The sequence below is a fragment of the Prionailurus viverrinus genome, chromosome B3 (genome assembly GCF_022837055.1).
Source record: "Prionailurus viverrinus isolate Anna chromosome B3, UM_Priviv_1.0, whole genome shotgun sequence".
In the NCBI taxonomy this organism is placed as follows: domain Eukaryota; kingdom Metazoa; phylum Chordata; class Mammalia; order Carnivora; family Felidae; genus Prionailurus; species Prionailurus viverrinus.
Genome location: NC_062566.1, coordinates 49,164,783 through 49,191,170, shown reverse-complemented (window position 1 = coordinate 49,191,170; position 26,388 = coordinate 49,164,783). Strand labels below are relative to the sequence as shown.

Sequence of the window (26,388 nt, the reverse complement as noted above, 5' to 3'; positions counted from 1 at the left end):
TTCAGCCAGGTCACGATCTCGTGGTCCAGGAGTTCTAGCCCCGCGTCAGGCTCTGGGCTGATGGCTCAGAGCCTGGAGCCTGTTTCCGATTCTGTGTCTCCCTCTCTCTCTGCCCCTCCCCCGTTCATGCTCTGTCTCTCTCTGTCCCAAAAATAAATAAATGTTGGAAAAAAAAATTTTTTTTAAAAAGATAGCCAAAGCTTCATCTTCATAAGTAGGAAGTCAAAGATACCCAAAACAGAAAAATCAATTAATAGCATAAGCTTGTTATTTAGAAACATGGAGGGAAATACTAGGGGGAAAAAGTGAAAAGAAAGAATGGATACCTCTGGGAAAGAGGGTTCTGGGGTGAGAAGGAATAACACAAGGGACTCAGGGTTATTGTTTTCTGTTTGTGTGTGGTTTTTTGTTTTCACTATAAAACCTTGTATTTTTTACTTTTTCAACTATGTACATGTATACTTTCATAAAAATAAAATTGTAATAAATACATTTTCACTGTATATTAAAAATGTAACATTCAAATTCAAAGTCATCCCCACACTTCCCTGTGGTCTTATTCCCCAGAAGTTACAACAATTTAAATGTTTAGTGTGTAGCCTTCCAGATCTTTTCTATGCCTACAGGAACACACATAGGCACAAGACTTCTTTTTAAACAAACAAAAAACATAAAAAGGGATCATACTATATGGTTTTGCAACTTGCTTCTTTCCACTTAACAGGGATCCTCTTGTTTTATCAGTGACATCTAAGTGCACACAGATAAAAACATTTTTACTGGCTGCACAGTTTTACGAAGTGTGGTAGGCTGAATAATGCTCCCCACAAAGATGTCTAGATCTTAATTCCCAGAATCTGTGAATGTTAGCTGTTAGCTTACATGGCAAAAAGGACTTTCCGGGTATGATTAAATTAAAGATTTTTTTTTTTTTAGAGTTGGCCAGACATTTATTTATTTATTTTTCAATATATGAAATTTATTGTCAAATTGGTTTCCATACAACACCCAGTGCTCATCCCAAAAGGTGCCCTCCTCAATACCCATCACCCACCCTCCCCTCCCTCCCACCCCCTATCAACCCTCAGTTTGTTCTCAGTTTTTAACAGTCTCTTATGCTTTGGCTCTCTCCCACTCTAACCTCTTTTTTTTTTTTTTCTTCCCCTCCCCCATGGGTTTCTGTTAAGTTTCTCAAGATCCACATTAAGAGTGAAACCATATGGCATCTGTCTTTCTCTGTATGGCTTATTTCACTTAGCATCACACTCTCCAGTTCCATCCACGTTGCTACAAAAGGCCATATTTCATTCTTTCTCATTGCCACGTAGTATTCCATTGTGTATATAAACCACAATTTCTTTATCCATTCATCAGTTGATGGACATTTAGGCTCTTTCCATAATTTGGCTATTGTTGAGAGTGCTGCTATAAACATTGGGGTACAAGTGCCCCTATGCATCAGTACTCCTGTATCCCTTGGGTAAATTCCTAGCAGTGCTATTGCTGGGTCATAGGGTAGGTCTATTTTTAATTTTCTGAGGAACTCCACACTACTTTCCAGAGCGGCTGCACCAATTTGCATTCCCACCAACAGTACAAGAGGGTTCCCGTTTCTCCACATCCTCTCCAGCACCTATAGTCTCCTGATTTGTTCATTTTGGCCACTCTGACTGGCGTGAGGTGATACCTGAGTGTGGTTTTGATTTGTATTTCCCTGATAAGGAGCGACGTTGAACATCTTTTTCATGTGCCTGTTGGCCATCCAGATGTCTTCTTTAGAGAAGTGTCTATTCATGTTTTCTGCCCATTTCTTCACTGGGTTATTTGTTTTTCAGGTGTGGAGTTTGGTGAGCTCTTTATAGATTTTGGATACTAGCCCTTTGTCCGATATGTCATTTGCAAATATCTTTTCCCATTCCGTTGGTTGCCTTTTAGTTTTGTTGGTTGTTTCCTTTGCTGTGCAGAAGCTTTTTATCTTCATAAGGTCCCAGTAATTCATTTTTGCTTTTAATTCCCTTGCCTTTGGGGATGTGTCGAGTAAGAGATTGCTACGGCTGAGGTCAGAGAGGTCTTTTCCTGCTTTCTCCTCTAGGGTTTTGATGGTTTCCTGTCTCACATTCAGGTCCTTTATCCATTTTGAGTTTATTTTTGTGAATGGTGTGAGAAAGTGGTCTAGTTTCAACCTTCTGCATGTTGCTGTCCAGTTCTCCCAGCACCATTTGTTAAAGAGATTGTCTTTTTTCCATTGGATGTTCTTTCCTGCTTTGTCAAAGATTAGTTGGCCATACATTTGTGGGTCTAGTTCTGGGGTTTCTATTCTATTCCATTGGTCTATGTGTCTGTTTTTGTGCCAATACCATGCTGTCTTGATGATGACAGCTTTGTAGTAGAGGCTAAAGTCTGGGATTGTGATGCCTCCTGCTTTGGTCTTCTTCTTCAAAATTACTTTGGCTATTCGGGGTCTTTTGTGGTTCCATATGAATTTTAGGATTGCTTGTTCTAGTTTCGAGAAGAATGTTAGTGCAATTTTAATTGGGATTGCATTGAATGTGTAGATAGCTTTGCTGTTGTTTAACATAGTGTTGGAAGTTCTAGCATCAGCAATCAGACAACAAAAGGAAATCAAAGGCATCAAAATTGGCAAAGATGAAGTCAAGCTTTCGCTTTTTGCAGATGACATGATATTATACATGGAAAATCCGACAGACTCCACCAAAAGTCTGCTAGAACTGATACATGAATTCAGCAAAGTCGCAGGATACAAAATCAATGTACAGAAATCAGTTGCAATCTTATACACTAACAATGAAGCAACAGAAAGACAAATAAAGAAACTGATCCCATTCACAATTGCACCAAGAAGCATAAAATACCTAGGCATAAATCTAACCAAAGATGTAAAAGATCTGTATGCTGAAAACTATAGAAAGCTTATGAAGGTAATTGAAGAAGATATAAAGAAATGGAAAGACATTCCCTGCTCATGGATTGGAAGAATAAATATTGTCAAAATGTCAATAAAGATCTTGATATAGGAAGATCCTGGATTATCTAGATGGGCCTAATGCAATCAGAAGAGTCCTTATACGAGGAAGGTTGGAGGGTCAGGATCAAAGAGAAGGTTGCAGAGAACAGAGAGAAGAGAGACAGATTTGAAGCTGCTATAGCTGCTAGCCTTGAAGATGGTGGGAGGGGGGTGCTGCACCAGCCAAGAAATGCAGGCAGTCTTTAAAAACTAGAAAAGGAAAGAAAACAGATTCTCCCCTGGAGCCTCCAGAAGGAACACAACCCTACTAAAATCTTAATTCTGAGTCTTCAGACCTCCATAACTGTAAAATAATAAATTTGTGTCGTTTTAAGGCACTAAGTTTATGGTAATTTGTTACAGAAAATAGGAAACTATTACACTACAGAAATAAGAAATAAATATATGGAATATGAATACATTAATTATTCAATCAATTTTCATTTTTCATCTTTACAAATAGTGCTGTAACAAACCCATACACTTGGGTTAGCACTTTTATGAAAACTATTCTAGAAAGCATAATTTTGCTAGGGCCGCGTGGGTGGCTCAGTTGGTTGAGTGTCCAACTCTCGGTTTCAGCTCAGGTCAAGATCTCACAGTTATAGGATTGGGCCCCACATCAGGCACCTTGCTGAGTGCAGAGCATGGAGCCTGCTTGGGATTCTCGCTCTTTCTCTTTCTCTCCCTCTGCCCCTCTCCCCCACTCATGCTCTCTCTCTCTCTCTAAAATAAAAAAATAATCTTTAAAAAATTTTTTACAAAAGAAGTATAATTGCTACATTTTTAACATCACATTAAAAAAATTATTGTAATCTTTATTTTTGAGAGAGAGACAGACAGAGAGACACAGCATGAGTGGGGAAGGGGCAGAGAGAAAGGGAGACACAGAACCCAAAGCAGGCTCCAGGCCCCAAGCTGTTAGCACAGAGCCCCACACGGGGCTCAAACTCACAAAATGTGAGATCATGACCTGAGCTGAAATCGGATGCGTAACCAACTGAGCCACCCATGTGCCCCTACATTCACATTTTAATTGTGATAGACACTACCAAATTATCACCAAAAGATTATACCAATTTACACTCCCACTATCAGTATAAAATGACTGCTGCTCCACAAGGTTCCCAATCCCCAAAGCCAGAACTTTGATTCCAGATCTATATTTTCCCAAAGTTAAAGCCAAGGATCCAGTGAACTCATACTCACAAAGCTGATGAAAAACTTCCTTCCAGAATAACTTTTCTTGAGAAAATATGACTTGAGGAAATCCCACTATCACACAGGGATAACATAACACACAAAGGCTTTAACATCTTTAAAGCCTTCTATTAAAAGGGCATTCTTTGCTTCCAACTGGGAATCAGAAGGAAAGGGGATTCTCATACCGTTTTTTCACCCACTTTACCAGTGAAAGCCTGTTTAAAAACCATGTATGTTCACATTAAGTTTCATAGAGGGAACATTTCTTCTCTGGTGCCTACCTATCCTGCCCAAATCATGAGCCCTCATCAGACACGCCATTTATTAAATGATGATAATTCCTAACATGTATATAATACTACATATACACATATAGTGGGTGTAACATAGTAAAGTATAACACAGCCATCCATGTATGTGTATGTACATATATATAGAGAAAACAACAAGAGAGATTGTGCCAGACACAGTCTAAGAATTTTCACATACTAACTCATTCAATTTCACAATACCTTCAAGTCAGAATTATCATCATCATCATTGTATTGCTGAGAAAACTGAGTCATAGAAATTACATGCCCAAGGTCATACTGCTAGTGGAGAATAACCAAGGCTGAATGGCTCCAGAGTCCACATTCACAACACAGGCAATACACATACTATGCAATATGCCATCATCTGAGTCCTTCTAGTGACCACAGGCTAGATGTCCCCACTGAATGCATGCACTACCAATGCTACTCCCTGGCCTAAATACTAACCACTTCCTTTATACACTTAACTTCATTTCACATAAAATACAAGAGGTGGTACAATAAAAGTTGGCATCAAATTAGACTCTGACTTGCACTGGTCACCAAATGATTCATGTTTATGTGTCTCACTTAAATTATAAAATGCTTAGAGGCAAGGATGGTAGCTTATGTGTCTTTCAACTGGATCCCTTTTCTCTTCCCCTTAAATATTGGCAGTTTCAGTGTGTCATTTTTCAGCCCTCTTTTTCATTCTCTACATTCTCTCCTCTAGAAAGTTTATCTTTCTTAGCCAAGATTACCTGATGACTTCCAAATCTATCTTCAGTCCTAGACTCTGTCCAAGCACTAGACTCAAATGTTCAACTGGATAGATGCCTCCACCTATAGATTCCAAGGTACTTTAAAAATCAAGCTGGGGTGCCCGGGTGGCTCAGTCAGTTAAGTATCTGACTTTGGCCCCGGTCACGATCTTGTGGTTCACAGGTTTGAGCCCATGTTGGGCTCTGTGCTGACAGCTCAGAGCCTGGAGCCTGCTTCATGGATTCTCCCTCTCTCCCTGACCCTCCCCCGCTCATTCTCTCCCCCCCCCCCCTCAAAAGTAAATAAAACATTTAAAAAAAAAAAAAAGTCAATCTGTCCAAGTAGTGGCTTGTTTTGTAGATCAGAAACTTTGGAATCGTCCTTGACCCCTTTCTTCTACCCATTTCAATTCCAATCAATCATTAAGACCTGTCACTTTTACCTCCTAAATGTCTCTTAAATTCTTCTACCTCTTTCCAATGCTAGAAAGTAGGCCTTGAATAAATATATGTTGACAGTCTTGTCTCTCTGCCTCAATCTTTGCTCATCTCCATCCTTTCTCTCCTAGGACACCTCTAAATTAGTGTCTATGCCTCAGTCTTGTCTTCCTCTAATTTATTCTCCATTCTAATACCAAACTTCTTAGTCATCCTTAAATGAAATCACGTTCTTCCTCAGTTAACTCAGTTAAAGTCAAACTCTCTGGGGCACCTAGGTGGCTCAGTCGGAAGCACTGGACTCAGTTTTGGCTCCGGTCATGATCTCATGATTCGTGAGATCGAGGTCCACATTAGGCTCTGTGCCGACAGCTCAGAGCCTGCTTGAGATTCCCTCTGCACCTCCCCAGCTTGTGTGTGCGCACGCGTGCTCTCTCTCTCTCAACAACAACAACAAAAATGTCAAACTCTGCCATAAGAGTCCAGGCCTTTCACATTTGGGATCTGTTGCCACCATCCCATGTACACTACTCACTACCTCTCACACTGAATTCTGAATTACAGGAAAAATGTTGTACTTGGTTCTTTGTCTCACTGTTGGATATCTATAAAAAATATTCCCTCTGCCAGGAAGAATCTTCTCTTCTCCACACCCACTATTGCCATATTTATTCCTACCTGTCCTTCAGAGTTCAGCTTATCTCCTCAGAGAAGCCATTCCTGATGCCCCAAAATTAACTGAAGTGTCCTTCCTTGTTTTCTCCTAGCATATGAAGTTTCTATCATAGCATTTATCAGACCACACTAAATGTGCCTGTTTACTTGGCTACAAGTTGTCACTGTGCCTAAAGTATGGTAAATGCTCAAAAACATTCATTGAATAAACATTTAGCACACAGTAGAAACTCCAGAAATACCTCAGATAACCAAGAGTCATAACGTTTGACTTTAAAAATGCAAACAAGGCTGACAGTGTCACAAATTCTAAGAAATACCACAATCAATAAAATGCTCGCTGAATTCCTGTCAGCCTTGTTGTAACTAAAATCCTTACAAATGAGTGAGATTAGAACTCGCTTGAATATTCTTTTTATTGGCAGCAACTCAAATTGACAGATTTGTTTCAAAACAGTCCAAGGTCAGTTCTAGGTTTTCTGAGGCAAAAGGGAAAAGTGTGAATATAATCAGTAAATCTGGATAATGGCTTTGTCTGGGACCCTCAAAATCACTCTTGGACAGGAAGATTTGGACAGGGAGCCAGAATTTATCTAATAACCAGCAACAGGTCTATGAAGCAAGATCAGCTCATGGCCACCCTCAATGACAGTGGGTCAAATCAGCATCAAACTGAGTTCAAACGTTTCATCTGAGTATGTTCTAGAACTGAGCTGTCCAATACAGTAGCCACTAGCCATAATTATAGTGGGCACTGAAATGTAGCTAGTCCAAATGGAGCTGTGCTATAACACAACAGATTCTGAAGACTTAGTACCAAAAAAGAATACAAAATATCTCATTAATAACTTATATCAATTACATGTTAAAATGGTAATATTTTGGGTATATGGGATTAAATGTAATATATTATTAAAATTAATTTCACCTTTTTTTAATGTGGCTGCTCTAAAATTTTAAATATGCTCCTCACATTATATTTCTGTTGGAAAAAGCTATTCTAGAACCATTAATCAAAACTTCTTGAAGGCACCAACTTTACAATTTACAAAAAGTTGCAACATTTTAAAATAAGATATAGGACATTCTCTTAGAAAAAACTACATCTGATTAATTACCTCTGTTATAACACTGGATAAACTTTCCCCTTAAAAACTACAGGAAGATATCCTCTGTCCTAGGAAGACTTCACAAACTGACTTGGGAATGAAGCTACCCACAAATTCTACCCATATTACTACATAAATTCTTCCATCTTTGCAACCCACTGCCCCTTTACCCCATTCAACTACTAGTCTCTTTTAAATCAATATCTTTATCCCAGGAAAAGACTGAGGCTTAAAAAGAGTGCAAGCAGAGGATGAAGAAAAGGCTAGAACTCTACTAGAACTAGGTCAGTAGATGGTTTTGAGTTAATAGGGAAGCATAACTTACCTCTTTACTATAAAGTGAAGCCAACAAACTACTGGGTATTAGAAGTCACAACAGTGAATCATCAATATCCTACCTGACAATAAAAGCACATATACTTCAATCCTTTCTCTCCAAGATTTCTAATATTCATCCCTTCCTCTCTACTACCTCCAGTCTTACACACTCACTGCCTCATACCTTAAACATCACAATACCCTCTTAGCTGACCTAATCCTAATTTCTCATCCTGCTACCAGGCAGTCCCACTAAAATACAAGTTCGTTCAACTCAAACATTTCTTTATGAGTCTCTACATGGTACCTACACTCAAAGAATTCATCACTTAATAGGGAAGACATACATTTCATAATCCTCTTGTCTAAAAACCTCATCAATACAACCATTTGAAGAACAAATTATCAATATTTAGCAGAGTTGAAGGTACGTCTACCCTGATCCAGGATTCCACTACTAGAAAGTTGCCGTATCTCCTTAACATGTACACAAGGAAAGGAAGCATGTATAGGAATGTTTACAGAAACATTATTTGTAATTGAAGAAAAAGAAACTACAAACAACCTAAGTGTCCATAAACAGGAAAATATTTTTAAGTTTTTATTATAAAATCTTTTAAATATAGAAAAGTGTATATGTATGCATATAAATGAATATATGTGTGTATATACACAAACACACACACCCATATGCCCATCACCCACATTCTAAATTAAAAGTTGGCCATCTTGCTTCATCCTACTCCTTTCTAAAAAAAATGTACTTTACAGCTGGCACATACTGCATTTGGTTGTTATATCTCTAGATTAATTATATGCTCGGACAGTTTCCTCCTCTCCCCCCCCCCCCCCCGCCCCCTGCTACCCTTGTTTTCCTCTCCTATGACATTAAATGGCCAGTTCATCTATATCTCACATTCTGTATTTTTCTGATTGCTTCATCTAAGGTGGTGTTTAATTTCTTTCATCTCCCATATTACTTATAAACTGAAAGTCTGAAAAGTCCGACTAAATTCAGATTTTAAATGTTCTACAAAATTACTTCAGGCGTGCCTGGGTGGTTTAGCCGGTCAAGCATCCAATTCTTGATTTCAGCTGAGTTCACGATCTCATGATTAGTGGGATGGAGCCCCATGTCAGGCTCTGTGTGGACAGTGCAGAATGTGCTTGAGATTCTCTCTCTCTCTCTCTCTCTCTCTCTCTCTCTCTCTCCCTCTCTGCCCCTCCACTGCTCTCTCTCTCTCTCTCAAAATAAATAAATAAACATTAAAAAAATACTTCAGTTGATGCAGTCTATTTGATATTGAATCACATCAGGATGCACATATTTTTTGGCTCATTGTTAGTGATGCCAAGATTAATAACAAAGCTGGTAATAAGCCTGATCCTTCCACTGTAAAGTTTTATTGTTTAGAGACCAACTAGTATTCTGTGGAGTGTTACTTTGGCACCATGCAAATTTCTACCAAAAAAGACAGTTCAATTGTTAAATTACCAATCTTCAGAGTAAAGAATAGGTAATAGCCATCTCCATTTGTTTTTTTTTATTATATATTGTTTCAAATTATTCTCCTTATTCTTTTTTATGTTCAAATTGTCTCAATTTTGGCCAAAAAGAGCCTCTTCAGGTAGGCTTTTCTTGTGTCTTTGAAAGGTTTCTTGCTTCTGGCACAAATTGTCCTAGGTTCACTATGTACGTTCCCTGCCTCAGTCCTGGAACCAGTTATTTCTTCAATAAAGTATTTAAAGAACAAAACTGAGGTAATACAAGTACTTATTATCTACGAAAGTGACACACTTTCAAGATCCTTTCAGAGGACACATCTAAGAAAGAAATATATATATGGATGGAATTAAGAAATATGGATATTTTGGGGTGCCTGGGTGGCTCAGTCAGTTAAACGTCTGACCGGCTCAGGTCATGATCTCATGGTTGGTGAGTTCCAGCCCATGTCAGACTCTGTGCTGACAACTCACAGCCTGGATCCTCCTTCAGATTCTGTGTCTCCCTCTCTCTCTGCCCCTCCCCCATTCATGCTCTATCTCTCTGTGTCTCTCAAAAATGAATAAACATTTAAAAAAATTTAAAAATAAAGAAATATACATATTTTAAATCCTGAATTCATACTGACATTTATAATTCAAGTTCAACATTATAAATATCCTTTTTTGCCTAGCTCCTTTGATTTTGTATTTCTATTGACTTCTAACATATAAGCATACAATCTTATTTATTGGCTTTAACCTAAACATGTATCCAATGGTATCATAATAAAAACATCAACATTACAACTAGCAATAAAATGAATGAGGTTTAAGATTTCTCTGCAGTTCTTTTTGTCCTTAGCATATATGCCATTTGATATAGAGCTCAAAAGTCACTTGAGTGTGTTTTTCTCCATGTATTTAAAGAACTATTTTGATATACAATAGGTTCATTTTTTTAAGTTTGTTCCCAATTTTAGAGATTGTTTTTATTTTCATTTAATTGTAATTTTTGAATGTGTAAAATATTTACATAATTCAAAAGTCAAAACTAAACAGGAATCTCACTTCCATTCCTATTTCCTTCACATCATTCCCTCTCCCTCCCTCTTCCCCACCCCAAGGTAACCATTTTATTAATTTCTGGTTTGGCTTTTCAGTTTTTCTTTTTGAAACATAAACAAATTAGTATATATATTCTTACTCGCACACACACACTTCATATACCAAGAGAGTATACTACATACACTGTTCTGCACTTAGCTTTTTTTTCCACTTAATATATTTCCCAGAAAATTCTCCAGAGATTTTTTTTTTAATTTTTTTTTCAACGTTTATTTTTGAGACAGAGAGAGACAGAGCATGAACAGGGGAGGGGCAGAGAGAGAGGGAGACACAGAATCGGAAACAGGCTCCAGGCTCTGAGCCATCAGCCCATAGCCTGACGCGGGGCTCGAACCCACGGACCGCGAGATCGTGACCTGGCTGAAGTCGGACGCTTAACCGACTGCGCCACCCAGGCGCCCCAATTCTCCAGAGATTTACCTCATTCTATTTTACGCCTGCATAATACTATGTGAAAATACCAGTTTATTTTTAATTAAAAAAAAAAAAAAAACTAGTCATCTTTTACTCTCCAGCAAGTAAAAGACCACCTTATTATTAGTTCAAGGCCCTCTATCACCTGCTGTAACCTCACACCTTCACCTTGTCCACTTTTCTCAATTCCCACCTCTTAAAGGACCCTGATAGCCATCAGATTCTAAACAATTCTTATTCAATACGTGTCCACCTTACTCCATACCCAATGCCTTCCCTCATGCTATTTGCCCAGTTTAGATAGCTACCTTCCTTCTCTCCAAATCCTCCAATCAAAGCCCATTTTAAAAATTTCTCTTCTCCAATAAACTTTCTTTTAAAATTTTTTTAATGTTCATTTATTCTTGAAAGAGAGAAGGTGGGAGAATGAGCCGGGAAGGGACAGAGAGAGACGGAGACACAGAATCTGAAGCAGGCTCCAGGCTCCGAACTGTCAGCACAGAGCCCAATGTGGGGCTCAAACTCAAAACTGCAAGATCATGACCTGATCCAAAGTCGAAGTCAGATGCTCAACCAACTGAGCTACCCAAGCATCCCTCCAATAAACCTTCCTTAAATGAGCTAATTCCTCAATAATCCTTCCCTTTAAATTTTCTCAGGTATTTATAGCATTATCTATGTTTTCCCTTCATTCATTAAACAAATGTTTACTAAGCATATATGTGCCAACAGAAAGGTAAACAGAAACAAGTCTCTACCCTCATGGAGCTTGTGTTCCTGGGGAAGAGGCTACCAATTAATCAATCAGTAACAGTGGTACTATGAAGAAAATGTAAGGCAGAATAAGAAAAGAGAAAATACTGGATTAGAGATGGGGAATCACCATTTTAGACAAAGTCTAAGGAAAGGCCTCTTCGAGGAGAGGACATTTGAGTAGAAATGTGAATTAAGGGAGGAAGCAAAGCAAGGAAGGATTCCTGAGAAAAGCATCATAAAGGACAGGTCACTCTTTTGGCTCAGCATCAAAACATCTTCAGATGTCCAAGGAATTCCCCTCTGATGAGTCCTGAAAGAAGCCAGAAACTTCTACCTACTAGTGAAGCTAAATATTTGCTTTTCCAGCTTTCCATGCAGCTAGGGTGCAGTTACATGACCTCCACTCCAATAAAGAAACGTCCAGGATGGACTATAACTTAGGAAATAAATGCATAAAAAAGCAGCAAGTATATAGAATCCATTATGGCAAGAATGGAAGCAGATTCCATTGACAGTGGTGGTTTCTTCCTGTGACAAATTCCTTTTCTGCTAAATTAACCAGAGGTGGTTTCTGGTTTTTAGAACTAAGCTGCTTTTTTTTAAGAACTAAGAATTCTGGGGCGCCTGGGTGGCGCAGTCGGTTAAGTGTCCGACTTCAACCAGGTCACGATCTTGCGGTCTGTGGGTTCGAGCCCCGCATCAGGCTCTGGGCTGATGGCTCAGAGCCTGGAGCCTGTTTCCGATTCTGTGTCTCCCTCTCTCTCTGCCCCTCCCCTGTTCATGCTCTGTCTCTCTCTGTCCCAAAAAAATAAATAAACGCTGAAAAAAAAAAAATTTAAAAAAAAAAAAAAAAAAAGAACTAAGAATTCTGACTGCTCCTGGTGATCCAGGGAGATGGCACAGCAAGTTTAAGGGCCCTAAGCTTGAGTGAAAAATGATAGCAGGATATGCAGTCACAGAAACAGAAATGGACCACATCATGTAGGGTGTTACAGGCACTACTAAGTATGGACTTCACTGAATTTACCAGGAAGTTGTTGGAATGTTTTCAACAGGAGAGTGTTGTGATATGATTTATATGCATGCATATGTGTATATATATATATGGTCCATTGAGGCATTTTATTTGCACATATGTATTATATCCCTAGAAAAAAATCCCAGGATATTCCCTCCGGTGTGTTTCATCCTTCTTCATGGTCCATGATGCCAGCTGAGGTTAGTACAATGAAAGCAAATTGGCTAGACAGGAGATTATTCTGCCATTTTTCTACATCTTTGAGTTGCCCATCAAATCTGGGGCTGATCACTCCACAGTTTAACCTGCCCATGAAGTTCCCAGCAATTTTCCCAGCTCTGTGATCATCAACGATTTCAAAATCGCCAGCGTAACCATGCCTCATCATCACAGCTATGACTTTGGAGTATGGCCTGATAAGAACCTGGTGTTTGCCTCTCTTTTTGGCATTGTTAATACTCTTGAGAGAATCTGCCAGGACATTTATGTGCATCATTACGGTGGCACAGAAAGATGGCAGAAAAGAGCTGATTTACATTTTTTTAAAACTACTCCTGTTATTATATGGGTAGTACATAGAGGGAGGCAAGAATTGAGGCGGGAATACTACTTAGGAAATTATTGGAGGCAACAGCTGATGATGCCTTAGGCTAGGAAGATACCTGTGCAATTATTTACTTTTTACCTTTAACTAGGTTTAAATCTAGCATCTAATTTTGTGCTCTCTCCATTTGTTACCTGTTCAGTTTCTTTTCTCTGTCTTCTTTTGGACTGATTCTTTTTTAACATTTCATCTATTTCTTCTACTGATTTGGAAGTTACAGCCTCTATTTTTCTTGCAGTGGTTCCCTAAGAATTATACCATGCATTAAAAGTCTAGAGTTAACCAAAATCTTGCTTTAAAAGACCTAAGCAGGGGCACCTAAACGGCTCAGTCGGTTAAGAGTTTGACTCTTGACTTCAGCTCAGATCATGTGGTTCCTGCACTTGAGCCCCACATCAGGCTCTCTGCTGTATGCTAGAAGCCTGCTTCTAATCCTCTGTCCCGCTTGCACTCTCTCAGTAATAAATAAACATTAAAGGGGTGCCTGGGTGGCTCAGTCAGTTGGGCGTCCAACTTCGGCTCAGGTCATGATCCTGCAGTCCGTGAGTTCAAGCCCTACATCGGGCTCTGTGCTGACAGCATAGAACCTGGAGCCTGCTGCCGAGTCTGTGACTTCCTCTCTCTCTCTCTGCCCCTCCCTCGCTCAAGATTTATCTCAAAAATAAATGTTAAAAACAAACTTTTAAAGAAATAAACATTAAAAAAATAAATAAAGACCTAAGCAAGCATCAGTCAATGGCAATGTGTGGACCCTGTTTGGATTACAATTTGAAGAAACTAAATGTAAATTTTTAAAATCTTTTTTTTATGGAGCAGTAAAAATACTCGGTATGGTACCATGATGACGAACACATGTCATTATGCATTTGCCCAAATGCATAGAACATAAAACATTAGTATGAATCATAATGTAAACTATGGACTTTGGGTGACGATGATGTGTCAGTGTAGGTTCATCAATTGTAACAAATGTACCACTCTGGTGGGGATACTGATAATGGGGGAGGTTATGCAATGTATGGGGGCAGATGGTGTATGGAAAATACTTTCCCCTCAAGTTTGCTGTGAACCTAAAACTGACCTAAAAAAATTATTATGACCTAAAAAATTAAGTTGGTAAAAAAAAAAAAAAATCATTTTGGATAAAGAAATACCTGAGAAAGTTTACAGCTGTTAGATGTTCAGTACTCCCCTTTTTTGTTCCATAAGATATTTCAATAAATGTGAATGTTGCATTAAAAAAACAAAACCACCAGCAGTTGTGGGGAGCCTGGGTGGCTTAGTCGGCTAAATGTCTGACTCTTGATTTAGCTCAGGTCATAATCATTGGGATCTGCACTGGGTGTGGAGCCTGCTTGAGATTCATACTCACTCTCTCTCTCTCTCTCTCTCTCTCTCTCTCTCTCCCCCTCCCTCCCTCCCTCCCTCTACCCTCCCCCAACTCAAGCTCACTCTCTCTAAAAAAGAAAAGAAAAAAACATCATTTTGGAGATGGAGGAAATGTTAACACTGCCTAAATATGTAATGATATTAAGGAATTATGTTTATATTTTTCTGGATAATTGTATTATAGTTTAAGTTTATATATTTTTAGAGATAAAAACAATATATTTATAGATTAAATAATGTGATACTTGGGATCACTTTTAAAATAATGAGGGAGACAACCGGGTGGCTCAGTCAGTTAAGCATCCAATTCTTGGTTTTTGCTCAGGGCATGGTCTCATGGTTTGTGGGTTCGAGCCCCACATTGGGCTCCACACTGATGGTGAGAAGCCTGCTTGGGATTTCCTCTCTCTCTCTCTCCCCACCTGCTAGTGAGCTTGCTCTCTCAAAATAAAAATAAATAAATAAATAAAATAAAATAAAATAAAATAAAATAAAATAAAATAAAACAAAGAAGAATATGTAAGAAACCATTTTAGTCTTGAGTTGATCATCATTGGCCAATGAATACATAAATACATGGGGGCTTCATTATACTCTCCTTTGCTTTTACATATTTAAAGTTTCCCATACAAAGGATATTTTTAAAACTGACCCTCCTTCTATATAATACAAAGACCTCAGAACCTAGAACCTTTTATTCCCCTTCTGCTATTGCCTTGTCTTTTAATCCATTAGACGTTCTGTTTTATGCAGTTAAGATTCATTTTTATTTTCCAAATATGTGTCACTTTACTTTTCAGTCCTTCATACGTTTCTTTCCTGCCATGTGGTATCAATTTCATTCTGCCCAAGTATGTCCTATAGAACTGCACTACTATGATGCATATGGCTATTTAATTAAAACTTCAGGGGTGCCTGGGTGGCTCAGCAGGTTGAGTCCGACTCTTGATTTCGGCTCAGGTCATGACCTGTGAGTTCAAGCCCCACATTAGGCTCTGCACTGTGTAGAGCCTGCTTGAGATTCTCTCTCCCTCTCTCTCTGCCCTTGCCTTGCTCATGCTCTCTTTCAAAACAAACAAACACACACTTCAGTACCCTGGGGCACCTGGGTGGCTCCATCAGTTGAGCCTCCGACTTCAGCTCAGGTCATGATCTCACCGTTCATGAGCTCAAGCCCTCCATCGGGCTTGCGGCTGTCAGCGCAGAGCCGGATTTGGATCCTCTGTCCCCCTCTCTACCTCTCCCCCATTCACATTTCCTCTCTCTCTCTCAAAACAAACAAACCAAACTTCAGTACCTCAATCACACTAGCCACATTTCAAGTGTTCAATGGCCCTATGTGGCTTAAGACTATAATATTGGACAGCACAGATAAAGAGTATTTCCTGGGGCGCCTTAGTGGCTCAGTTGGTTAAGCGTCTGTCTTCAGCTCAGGTCGTGATCTCACAGATCCTGAGTTTGAGCTCTGCGTCAGGCTCTATGCTGACAGCTCAGAGCCTGGAGCCTACTTCAGATTCTGTGTCTCCCTCTCTCTCTTCCCCTCCCCTGCTTGCGCTCTGTCTCTGTCTCTCTCTCTCTCTTACTCTCTCAAAAATAAATTTACATTAAAAAATATGTTTAAGAGTTTGGCCACAAACTTACTAAGTTTAAGATGCTTTAGCTAGGTTATAAGTTTCTTGTGGATATAGACAAGGTTTTCTTTTAGTGCCATTTGCACCGGTAAGTACTTTGTAACAGTGTTACATACATAGGTGGTATTCAACTAACCAAGGATTTCTCTCAGTACTGACATACTGCGACTTTGTCACAGATTTTTCTATGCATTGTATGACATTTAGCAGCATCCCTAGTCCCTACCCATCAGATGCCAGTAACACCACCCTGTCCCCCATTTTATGACATCAAAAAAAAAGTCTCTACATATTGCTGAATGTCCCCTGGAGGTAAAATATACTTGATTAAGAACCACTAATGCTTAATTTCTATATACTGGGATATTACCATCCTTTCACTCAACTGGACACATCAAAGTTATATGAGAAATACAGAACACAGAAATGGACCCACAAATGTAATGGCCAACTAATCTTCAACAAAGCAGGAAAGAATATCCAATGGAAAAAAGACAGTCTCTTCAAAAAATGGTGCTGGGAAAACTGGACACCAACATGCAGAAGAATGAAACTGAACCACTTTCTTATACCACACACAAAAATAAATTCAAAATGGATGAAAGACCTATAAATATGAGACAGGAAACCATCAAAATCCTACAGGAGAAAACAGGCAGCAACCTCTTTGACTTCAGCCACAGCAAGTTCTATTACTAGACCTGTCTCTGGAGGCAAGGGAAATAAAAGCAAAAATGGAACTACTGGGACCTCAGCAAGATGAAAAGCTTCTGCACAGCGAAGGAAACAATCAACAAAACTAAAAGGCAATGGATGGAATGGGAAAAGATATTTGCAGATAACATACTGGATAAAGAGTATCCAAAATTTATAAAAAAAAAAAAAACTCATCACACTCAAAATACAAAAAACAAATAATCCAGTGAAGAAATGGGCAGAAGACATGAATAAACATTTTTCCAAAGAAGACATCCAGAGGGCTAAGAGACATGAAAAGATGCTCATCATCCAGGAAATACGAATCAAAACCACAACGAGATACCACCTCACACCTGTCAGAATGGCTACAATTAACAACTCAGGAAACAACAGATGTTGGTGAGGATGCAGAAAAAGAACTTATGCACTGTTGGTGGGAATGCAAACTTATGCAGCCACTCTGGAAAACAATATGGAGGATCCTCAAAAAAATTAAAAATAGAAATACTCTACAACCCAGCAACTGCACTACTAGGTATTTATGCAAAGGATACAAAAATGCTGATGTGCAGAGGCACATGCACCCCAATGTTTATAACATTGTCAACAATAGTCAAATTATTTAACTATCAGTATCAACAATAGTCAAATTATTTAAAGAGCCCAAAGGTCCATTGACAGATGAATGGATAAAGAAGATGTGTGTGTGTTGCAAATGGCAAGATTTCATTCTTTTTGATTGCCAAGTAACATTCTAGTGTGTGTGTGTGTGTGTGTGTGTGTGTGTGTGTGTGTGTGTATGCGCACGTGCATATACACACACTGGAATATTACTCAGCAATTGAAAAGAATGAAATCTTGGCATTTGCAACAACATGGATGGAACTAGAGTGTATTATGCTATGTGAAATAAGTCAGAGAAAGACAAATATATGATTTCACTCATATGTGGAAGTTAAACAAAACATGAACATTGATGGGGCGCCTGGGTGGCGCAGTGGGTTGAGCGTCCGACTTCAGCCAGGTCACGATCTCGTGGTCCGGGAGTTCTAGCCCCGCGTCAGGCTCTGGGCTGATGGCTCAGAGCCTGGAGCCTGTTTCCGATTCTGTGTCTCCCTCTCTCTCTGCCCCTCCCCCGTTCATGCTCTGTCTCTCTCTGTCCCAAAAATAAATAAACGTTGAAAAAAAATTAAAAAAAAAAAAAAAAACATGAACATTGAGGAAAGAAAGGAAAAATAAGATAAAAACGGGGAGGCAAATCATAAGACTTTTAAATTTTTTTTTTTCAACGTTTATTTATTTTTGGGACAGAGAGAGACAGAGCATGAACGCGGGAGGGGCAGAGAGAGAGGGAGACACAGAATCGGAAACAGGCTCCAGGCTCTGAGCCATCAGCCCAGAGCCTGACGCGGGGCTCGAACTCACGGACCGCGAGATCGTGACCTGGCTGAAGTCGGACGCTCAACCAACTGCGCCACCCAGGCGCCCCAATAAGACTTTTAAATACAGAGAACAAACTGAGGGTTGCTGTGGGGGGTGGGGGGAGGTGGGGGGAAGGGCTAATGGGTGATGGTCATTAAGGAAGGCACTTGTTGGAATGAGCACTGGGTATTATATGTAAGTGATGAACCACTAAATTCTACCCCTGAAACCAATACTACACTATATGTTAACTTGGATTTAAATAAGTTTTTTAAAAAATGAGTAGACAGACGTGCCACTTATAGAGATGGTACTCTAGAATAGGATCCGCTTTAGGTGGAAAAATAAGAGTTAAGTTTTGGCTTGTAAGTCGTCCAGGTGAAAATGTCCAATGAGAACTTGGCTGTACAAAAAGAAAGGTCATTGGGGCGCATGGGTGGCTCAGGTGATTGAACATCTGACTTCAGCTCAGGTCATGACCTTGTGGTTCATGAGTTCAAGCCCCACACTGGGCTCTGTGCTGACAGCTCTGAGCCTGGAGCCTGGTTAGGGTTCTGTGCCTCCCCGCCCTTGCCCTCTCTCTGCCCCTCCCCCACTTGCACTTGGTCTCTCTCAAAAATAAATGAACATTAATTTTTTTTTTTTTTTTTTTTTAAGAGAGGTCAGGGCTGTAAGCACACTTTTAGGACTCATCAGCATATAAAATGGCATTAAAAGCCAAAGGAGTGGATGAGATCTTTGAGGCTTAAGAGAAAAATGTATACTGAATTAATGTACAAAGAATTGGTTTATTTATAACTTCAAACTTACCATCTAGGAACATCTTACATCTATTCATGTATTCCTTTTACTCTATGAATAAAATTTTGTGCTGTGTGCTAAAAACAAAACAAACAAACAAACAAACATATATGAGGTAAGAATCCATCCATGCCCAAACTGTAGCCCACCCCAATCCAGCATTTCTCAAATTGTGTTTCCTAAAGCTCCAGAGGACTGTGGTGCTGAGAAAGGCAAAGGGTTAAGGAGTAAGCATAGGTTGGAGGTGACAGAACAGTTTCACCCTCACTAAAGCAAAACCATCTGCAAGTGTTACAGGATTATATAGAGAACATTATTTGTTATTTTTAAAAGAAGATGTCTTTTCTTCAAATATAAAACGGTTAAAATTTTAAATCTCAAGTAAGAATTACTTAGCAGCTCTATTGTACTGCTATTCCACACCCAAGTCCTTATTAACATAAACCTAGAGAAGATTTACTACATTCATCTGCAAGTCCCGGCATGTATGTGATCTACTGTGCTCCCGTTTTATTTTTTTACTCTAGCCAAACAGAAATCAGGTAAAAGGTGTATGGATAAATTAGGGCCTCAAAATTAGATTCTGAAATATAACTCATTCAAATAAATTTTAAATACCAAATTACATAGCATGAACTTGTTTTAGGCAGTACCCAGAATGTTGTGACTCCTTTTCTCCATTAAGGTTAAACTTCCTTGTCTTACATAATATACATTTACTCCCAAGCATGCTATATAAAAAATAACTTTCATGCTCTACTATAAACTTGTCTAAACCAGTTTTAATATTGTTTTAAATATTACAGTATAATCTCAGGTACCCTAAAGATCACATCCTTATACAAAGCTATGTTTATTTCTTTGAATTTCTGATACCAAAAGATGTGATTAAATCAGAACCATGCTAATAAATTAAGTTCCTAATTCCCATAGAAGCTTTGTATTTATCAGATCTACATTCCCTATTTCTCTATCTACATTCTATCTGTGCATCCCAGTGTCCCTATTTAACTGTAAAATTATGAAGTCATTACAAAGCTGTTCTCCATAAAACCTAAAACAGAAATGTAATCTAAGGATAAAAAATATTTATTGATGATTATTTAATATTCATGTTTAAAATAAGCTCAAGTTCCTTATCTAAAGTACATAAATTACACACACAAATACATACACAAACACTAAACTAAGAAGTAGTAAGGATTCATCTGGATATTAAGTCCAGAACTTCCCATGCACAGGCCAAACCCTAATCTTCCTCCTATACTCCCTGATGTTGCTATGACCTTTTTTACCTCCCTGAATTAGAAATGTGAGAGCTACCCTTAACTTCCTCCTTCCCTCATGTCTCTACATACAATTGGTCATCAAAGACTATAGGGTCTACTTCACATCTCTTTTTCTCTTAATTTCATTTTTCTCAAATAGGCAACAGTTTTATATAGCTCAAAAATCCAAACACAGAAATGTATGCATTGAAAGTCTCAATGGAAGCACTTACACTATTACCCTTCCCCACAGCCACAAATAATCACCTTTACTAGTTTCATGAGTATCTTTCCACTATTTCTATTATTACCAAATGGTAGCATTACTACATACACTGTTCTCCACTGGCTTTTTTACTTAACACATCCAGGAGATCTTTTCCCATTAGTCCATAGACAGCTTCCTCATTTTTTGTACAGCTGCTTAGTATGCCGTTGTGTGGATAGGTCTTAGTTTATTATGGCTGGACACTATCACTATTACAAACAACACTGCAACTAAGAACTGTGTAAATATATCACTTCATTTCATATAACTGTAGGATAAATTCCCTGAAGTAGGATTGAGACAAAAGTTAATACAATTGTAATGTTGATACACATTGTGAAATTACCTTCACGTCATTTATAAATTAGTCCTCTTCTCTCCACTGTCTTTGCCACTGCATTCTCATGCCTACTTTAAAAAAATTTTTTTAACCTTTATTCATTTTTGAGAGACAGAGTATGAGCAGGAGATAGGCAGGGAGAGAGGGAGACACAGAATCCGAAGCAGGCTCCAGGCTCTAAGCTGTCAGCACAGAGCCTGATGCGGGGCTCCAACCAACAAACTGTGAGATCATGACCTAAGCCGAAGTCAGAGGCTTATCGGACTAAGCCACCCAGGTGCCCCTCTCATGCCTATGTTAATCAAGTACCCCTTTAACTGGTTTCCTTCCATCCCAACTATTGTCAATCCTATTGTCAACTGATCATTATTTTAATGATTTTTTAAATATACACTATAATTAATATTCTAATTTTTAAGTTCCAAAGATTACTGAAAAACTCCCTTCAATCATCCCTCCTTATCTCTACTGTCCAAACCCAATCCTCTATCCATCACCCAAGAGTTAAGCACTTTACTACCAGTTCAGGATTTACCTTACTAGACCATATTCTTCACATTTACATGCATATATACCTACCTGCCCCTCCAAAATACAGCACTGCTCTGGTTTTTTTCCTTATGTATATATTTAATAACATAGTATATATACTGTTCTACAACTTATCGCTCAGTATATGCCGTGTTCATTTCTTCAAATGACATTTTATTCCATAGTATGAATATACCAATTACTTGGTTATTTTACTATTACGACCAGTTTTATTTTTCCAGACTTTTTATCATTATAAACTGCTGCAATGAACAAACTTGTATATGCCTCCTTATGCACATATAATAGTGTTCCTCTAGTGCAGACAACAGGCAATAGACTTGTTGGGAATACCATTTTAAATTAATAGATACTAACAAATTGCCCACATCAATTTACATCCCCAAACCAACTTATATTCCCAACAGTTTATATAATATTTATTATTTCCTCACAATATAGTCAATTTTAATATTAGTAAGCTTTTAAAATTTTGCCTAACTTTAATATGTAGCTCTCATATTACTAATGAGATTGCATAACTTACCAAATATTTATTGGCCACTTACGTCTTCTCGTCTGAAACTGCCAGTTTGTATTCCTTGTTTTTCTATGTCACTGTTTCTTTGTAGGAGTGCATTATATATATATATATATTTCTTGTTTATTATATACATTACAAATATTCTTCCCAGTTTATTTGAAATTTCTGTATTTGGACATTGTCATAAAGTGTTAAACTGGGGTTTGGCTAAATTTATCAAAATATCTTCCTAAAACATACAGTCATGTATTCCAATCACCTATCAAATACAGATTTTAATTACATGTATATTTAACTTGAAGTGAAAAATAAATAGCTGACCACCTACCATTCCACTTCATAAACATAAAGCCCAGAATTACCCTGAAATGGGAATCTCCCATCTCCTCAGTGGGTCTCTGTTCTCAAATGCTTCTTATAGAGTCAATTTAACATTGCAATGGGTGAAAATTTAATATATAAAAAACTTTATTTGGTACAACATAGCCCATAAATGTAGGCCAACTTCCACTAGGGCACAATTGAGGAAATAGCAATATATTTCATCACTTGGGGAAAAACTGGCTGTATTGGACTTACTGAGAGATGGTATCTCTACTTCCCATGTAGCAACTTCCTACAAAGCATTTCAGACTTTTCTGGATCTGGCCCGTGCATCACTGTGGCTTCATCAACTCACCACTTCCTACTTGCATTTATACTCCAATAATACAGTTACCTATAATTACCCCTACATACGATTCTGTCTTGTGACATCATTCCTTTATATGTTATTTTACCTAAGAAGTCTCCTTACCCCAAATTACCTCACCATGTATTCATATTCTTTCTTCAAAACTCAGTTCAGACATTACCTCCTCCAACAAGCTCCTGTTGCCCTTCTCAGCAAAAAGAATTAATCATTTCTCTATTTTCTCATTGTGCCCTGAACCTACTTCCATAAATATATGGATTCCACTCTATTACAAGGATTTGTTTACAAGCTCTCCTCTCCTGCAAGCCTTAGGAAGTCAGGAAGCGTTTATCTCATTCTTATGTGTATTTTAGTATTCAGCAGTTTCTAGTATCCCACTCAATAGCTATTTGCCAAATTAAACAAGTCCTCTCTATTCAGCAGTACAACAAACACTAAAAACACATACACAAAATAATTGAAACCATGTTCTTTAACTGAAGATATTTCATAACCTGAAAGGATATGTGGCTTATAATAAGAGTGGTTGTGATTCTTTTTCTTAAGTGGGCTTATACCGTAGATCACTGTTTTCCAAGCTGTAGGTCATGACCCTTTAGCAGACTGTGAAATCATTTAGCAGGTTAAAGTCAACATTTTTAAAAGTATCACCATATAGCAAATATAGTAAAAGTAAGCCATGTTTCATGAAATTGTTGTTCCAGTCATAAATATGCACACAGAACACACACATATAACATGTACGCAAAATACATTTATTTATGTATTGATTGATACAAAATACATTTTTTACTGTGGATCACAATAAAAAAATAATTGGAAAGCAACTTCCATAGTCGCTATACAGGTTCAGAGAAGCTTTAAATCAACAAACAAAGTGATGTAGTCGAGGAAGGCCTCTTCAATGAAAGTCATTTGTTTGGAGCACAGTCTAGCTCCCCACTACCTCTCTAATCTATCACTCCTCCTTATTCATTCTGCTCTAGGCACACAAGTCTTCTTCATCATTCAAACAAGCCAAACATGTTCCCACCTCAGGGTCTTGCACACGTTGTTTCTTCTGCCCAGAAAGCTCTTCACTTCTATAACTGCATGGTTTACTCCCTCGTTCTAGGACACCCAAAGAGATCTTTCCCTGACCACCTAAAATAGCAACCACCTTCTACCATTCTCACCCCTTATCCAGTTTTATTCCTTTTCATTCCACTCACTACCACCTGATAATTTATTTACTGTGCTTTTCCTCCCCTCTCATCCTGAATGTCAGCTCCAAGAAAACAGAGACTCTGTCTTCTGTTTTCATTACCATACCACCAAAGATTAGGACAGGGCCCAGCTAAAAGCAAACATGTCAATAGGCCCTGACAAGACTATCAAGGAAAAGGAAAAGGAAGAACATGCAGAATTGTGCCTGAGCATGGTAAACTACAGAGGAAACAAGGTTGAAGTAAGGTTGAAGATGCACAACGTGAAAGGTTTGAAAGCCAGAAAGCAGAGTTTGGACTTTATCCTGCAGACAATTGGAAGTCATTCAATGTTTTGAGCAAACGGTGATCCATTCAAACATTTATTCAGCACAAGTTCAATTCACTTTGCTTGCCACAATGCAGAGTGCAAAGGCCCATAGCACATGCTCTCTCCTCCACTGTTTAGGTTTAATAGCAGTGGGTTCAAAAAAAGTTTTAGGAAAATTATTCTGGCAGCCGTATGTAGGATGGATTGGACGAAGAGACTCTAAAGCTAGAAAGGGAAATAATAGGCAAAGCAGAGCCTCAGGACAAAGTGAGATCCAGTAAAGAGTAATCTAAAGAATTGTGCTGACTAATGGGTATAAATAATAAATTAGAAACATGTATTATAAACAACTTTAAGATTTAAGTATGATGATGATAAAGCTTACAAAGAAAAACTGAGCAATTTCCATCACTTTTAGATTTATTATTACCCAACCACTGCACTTAACAATCAAAGTGATCCAAGACGAAAAGTTGTGTGGAAGCAAGATTCCTAGAAAAGCAAAAAGAATTCACTTCCATCCAGTTCACAAAATAAGATGAAAGAATAGATTCATCATGGTGACAATGAAAAAAAAAAATGTGCAAACTTGTATTTTTTTTTTTTTTTTTTTTTGAGACTGAGAGAGGGCACAAGCAGGGATGGGGTGGGAGGGGAGGCAGGGAAGAGAGAGAGACCCTTAAGCAGGCTCCAGGCTCAGTAGAGCCCAATGCGGGTCTCATTCCCACAACCCTAGGATCATGACCTGAGCTGAAATCAAGAGTCAGACACTAACCAAATGAACCACCCAGGCGCCCCTCTATTCACTTTTTCAATTAAGTAGAAATCAAATCAATGGTATCTTTTGAAAAAGAGAAAGAAGACATATGAGAAAACAGAAAAATGTGAGATTAATAAAACAATGGCCAAGTTACAAAGGCCCATTGGGAATTGTTCAGCATAAATTCAGTGGCCAAGAAATCGTCATTACCCACCTAATTACCCCCATAAATATGCTGTGACTGTGAAGAAAAACAGAGGAGATAATGGAAAGATTTAACAGGTAAATATGAAAGAAGTGACTGGTGTTAAGTTCAGGCTATATCTAATGCATACAGGAATAAACTAAGAGAAATTGAGAGTCTGTATGAAAGGAATGGCTGAAGACACAGGTGGAACAATCACAGGGGCAAAATGTAAGACTTCACACAAGCCAGGATATAAGGGAAATTTTTCAGATCATTCACTTAAACACCATACCATCTGCTATGGTCTGAATGCCTGTGTGTCTCTCCCTCGCCCCCAAATTTATATGCCAAAGTGATGCTATTAGGGAGGTGAAATGTTTGGGAGGTGATTAGGTCATGAGGAAGGATCATGAGTAAAGTTTACGTCCTTCTAATAAAAAGCACCCAGAGAGCTCCCTTGCTCCTTCCAGGACATGAGAATACAATGGACAAGTCTGCAACTGGAAAAGGGTCCTCCCCAGACCCCAACCATGCCAGCACCTTGATCTTGGACCTCCCAGTCTTCAGAACTGTGAGAAATAAAGTTCTGTTGTTTATAAGCTACCAAGTCTGTGTTTATTATAGCAGCTCACACTAAGGCACAGTTTAAATTTTTTCCCTCTGTTTAGATACATGGTAAGTGTTGTAGACACAGAAGAGTACAGGAATCAAAAAGACTGGACATTCAATTTTATGAGAGGAAATAACCTAATTCCAGTGTACAGTTCTACAATTAATAATATTATGACTTAGGGTAAATATCCATCTAGTTTCCACATCTGCAGAATGGAAGGGCATATTAAAAGAAAAGTACCATAGCGGCCTCTACTCACCTCCTTTAAAAGAATTACTACTGTAGTAAACCAAGTTACAACAATCACACTCCTGGGTATTTACCCAAAGAAAACAAAAACACTAATTCAAAGGAATACATGCACCCCTATGTTTATAGCAGCATTATTTACAATAGCCAAAGTATGGAAGCAGCCCAAGTGTCCACTGATTGATGAAATGGATAAAGATGTGATGTGATATATATATATATATATATAGCATATATATATATATATATATAT

At 38.4% G+C, this 26,388-nt stretch overlaps 2 protein-coding genes across 7 annotated transcripts in view; both read right to left on the bottom strand.

Moving 5' to 3' along the window:
* The window catches only part of GABPB1 (GA binding protein transcription factor subunit beta 1), a 70,717-nt gene that overhangs the window by 37,531 nt on the left and 6,798 nt on the right, over nucleotides 1–26,388 (bottom strand). Inside the window, exon 1 of one of the 6 annotated variants that reach the window (XM_047861877.1) lies at nucleotides 7,830–8,029. The exons of the other annotated variants lie outside the window; for them this stretch is intronic. The gene's annotated coding sequence lies outside the window, so the exon portion shown is untranslated. Of the gene's footprint in view, nucleotides 1–7,829; nucleotides 8,030–26,388 lie in introns of those variants that run through there. 6 annotated transcript variants of the gene reach the window in all.
* On the bottom strand, nucleotides 12,715–13,116 carry LOC125167573 (40S ribosomal protein S15a-like). The gene has a single exon (XM_047861880.1). It carries the CDS (start codon nucleotides 13,114–13,116, stop codon nucleotides 12,787–12,789), a length of 330 nt encoding a protein of 109 aa, XP_047717836.1. The 3' UTR covers nucleotides 12,715–12,786.

Coding starts and splice junctions, on each gene's coding strand:
- LOC125167573 (XM_047861880.1), bottom strand. CDS start 13,116: ATGATGCACATAAATGTCCTGGCAGATTCTCTCAAGAGTATTAACAAT.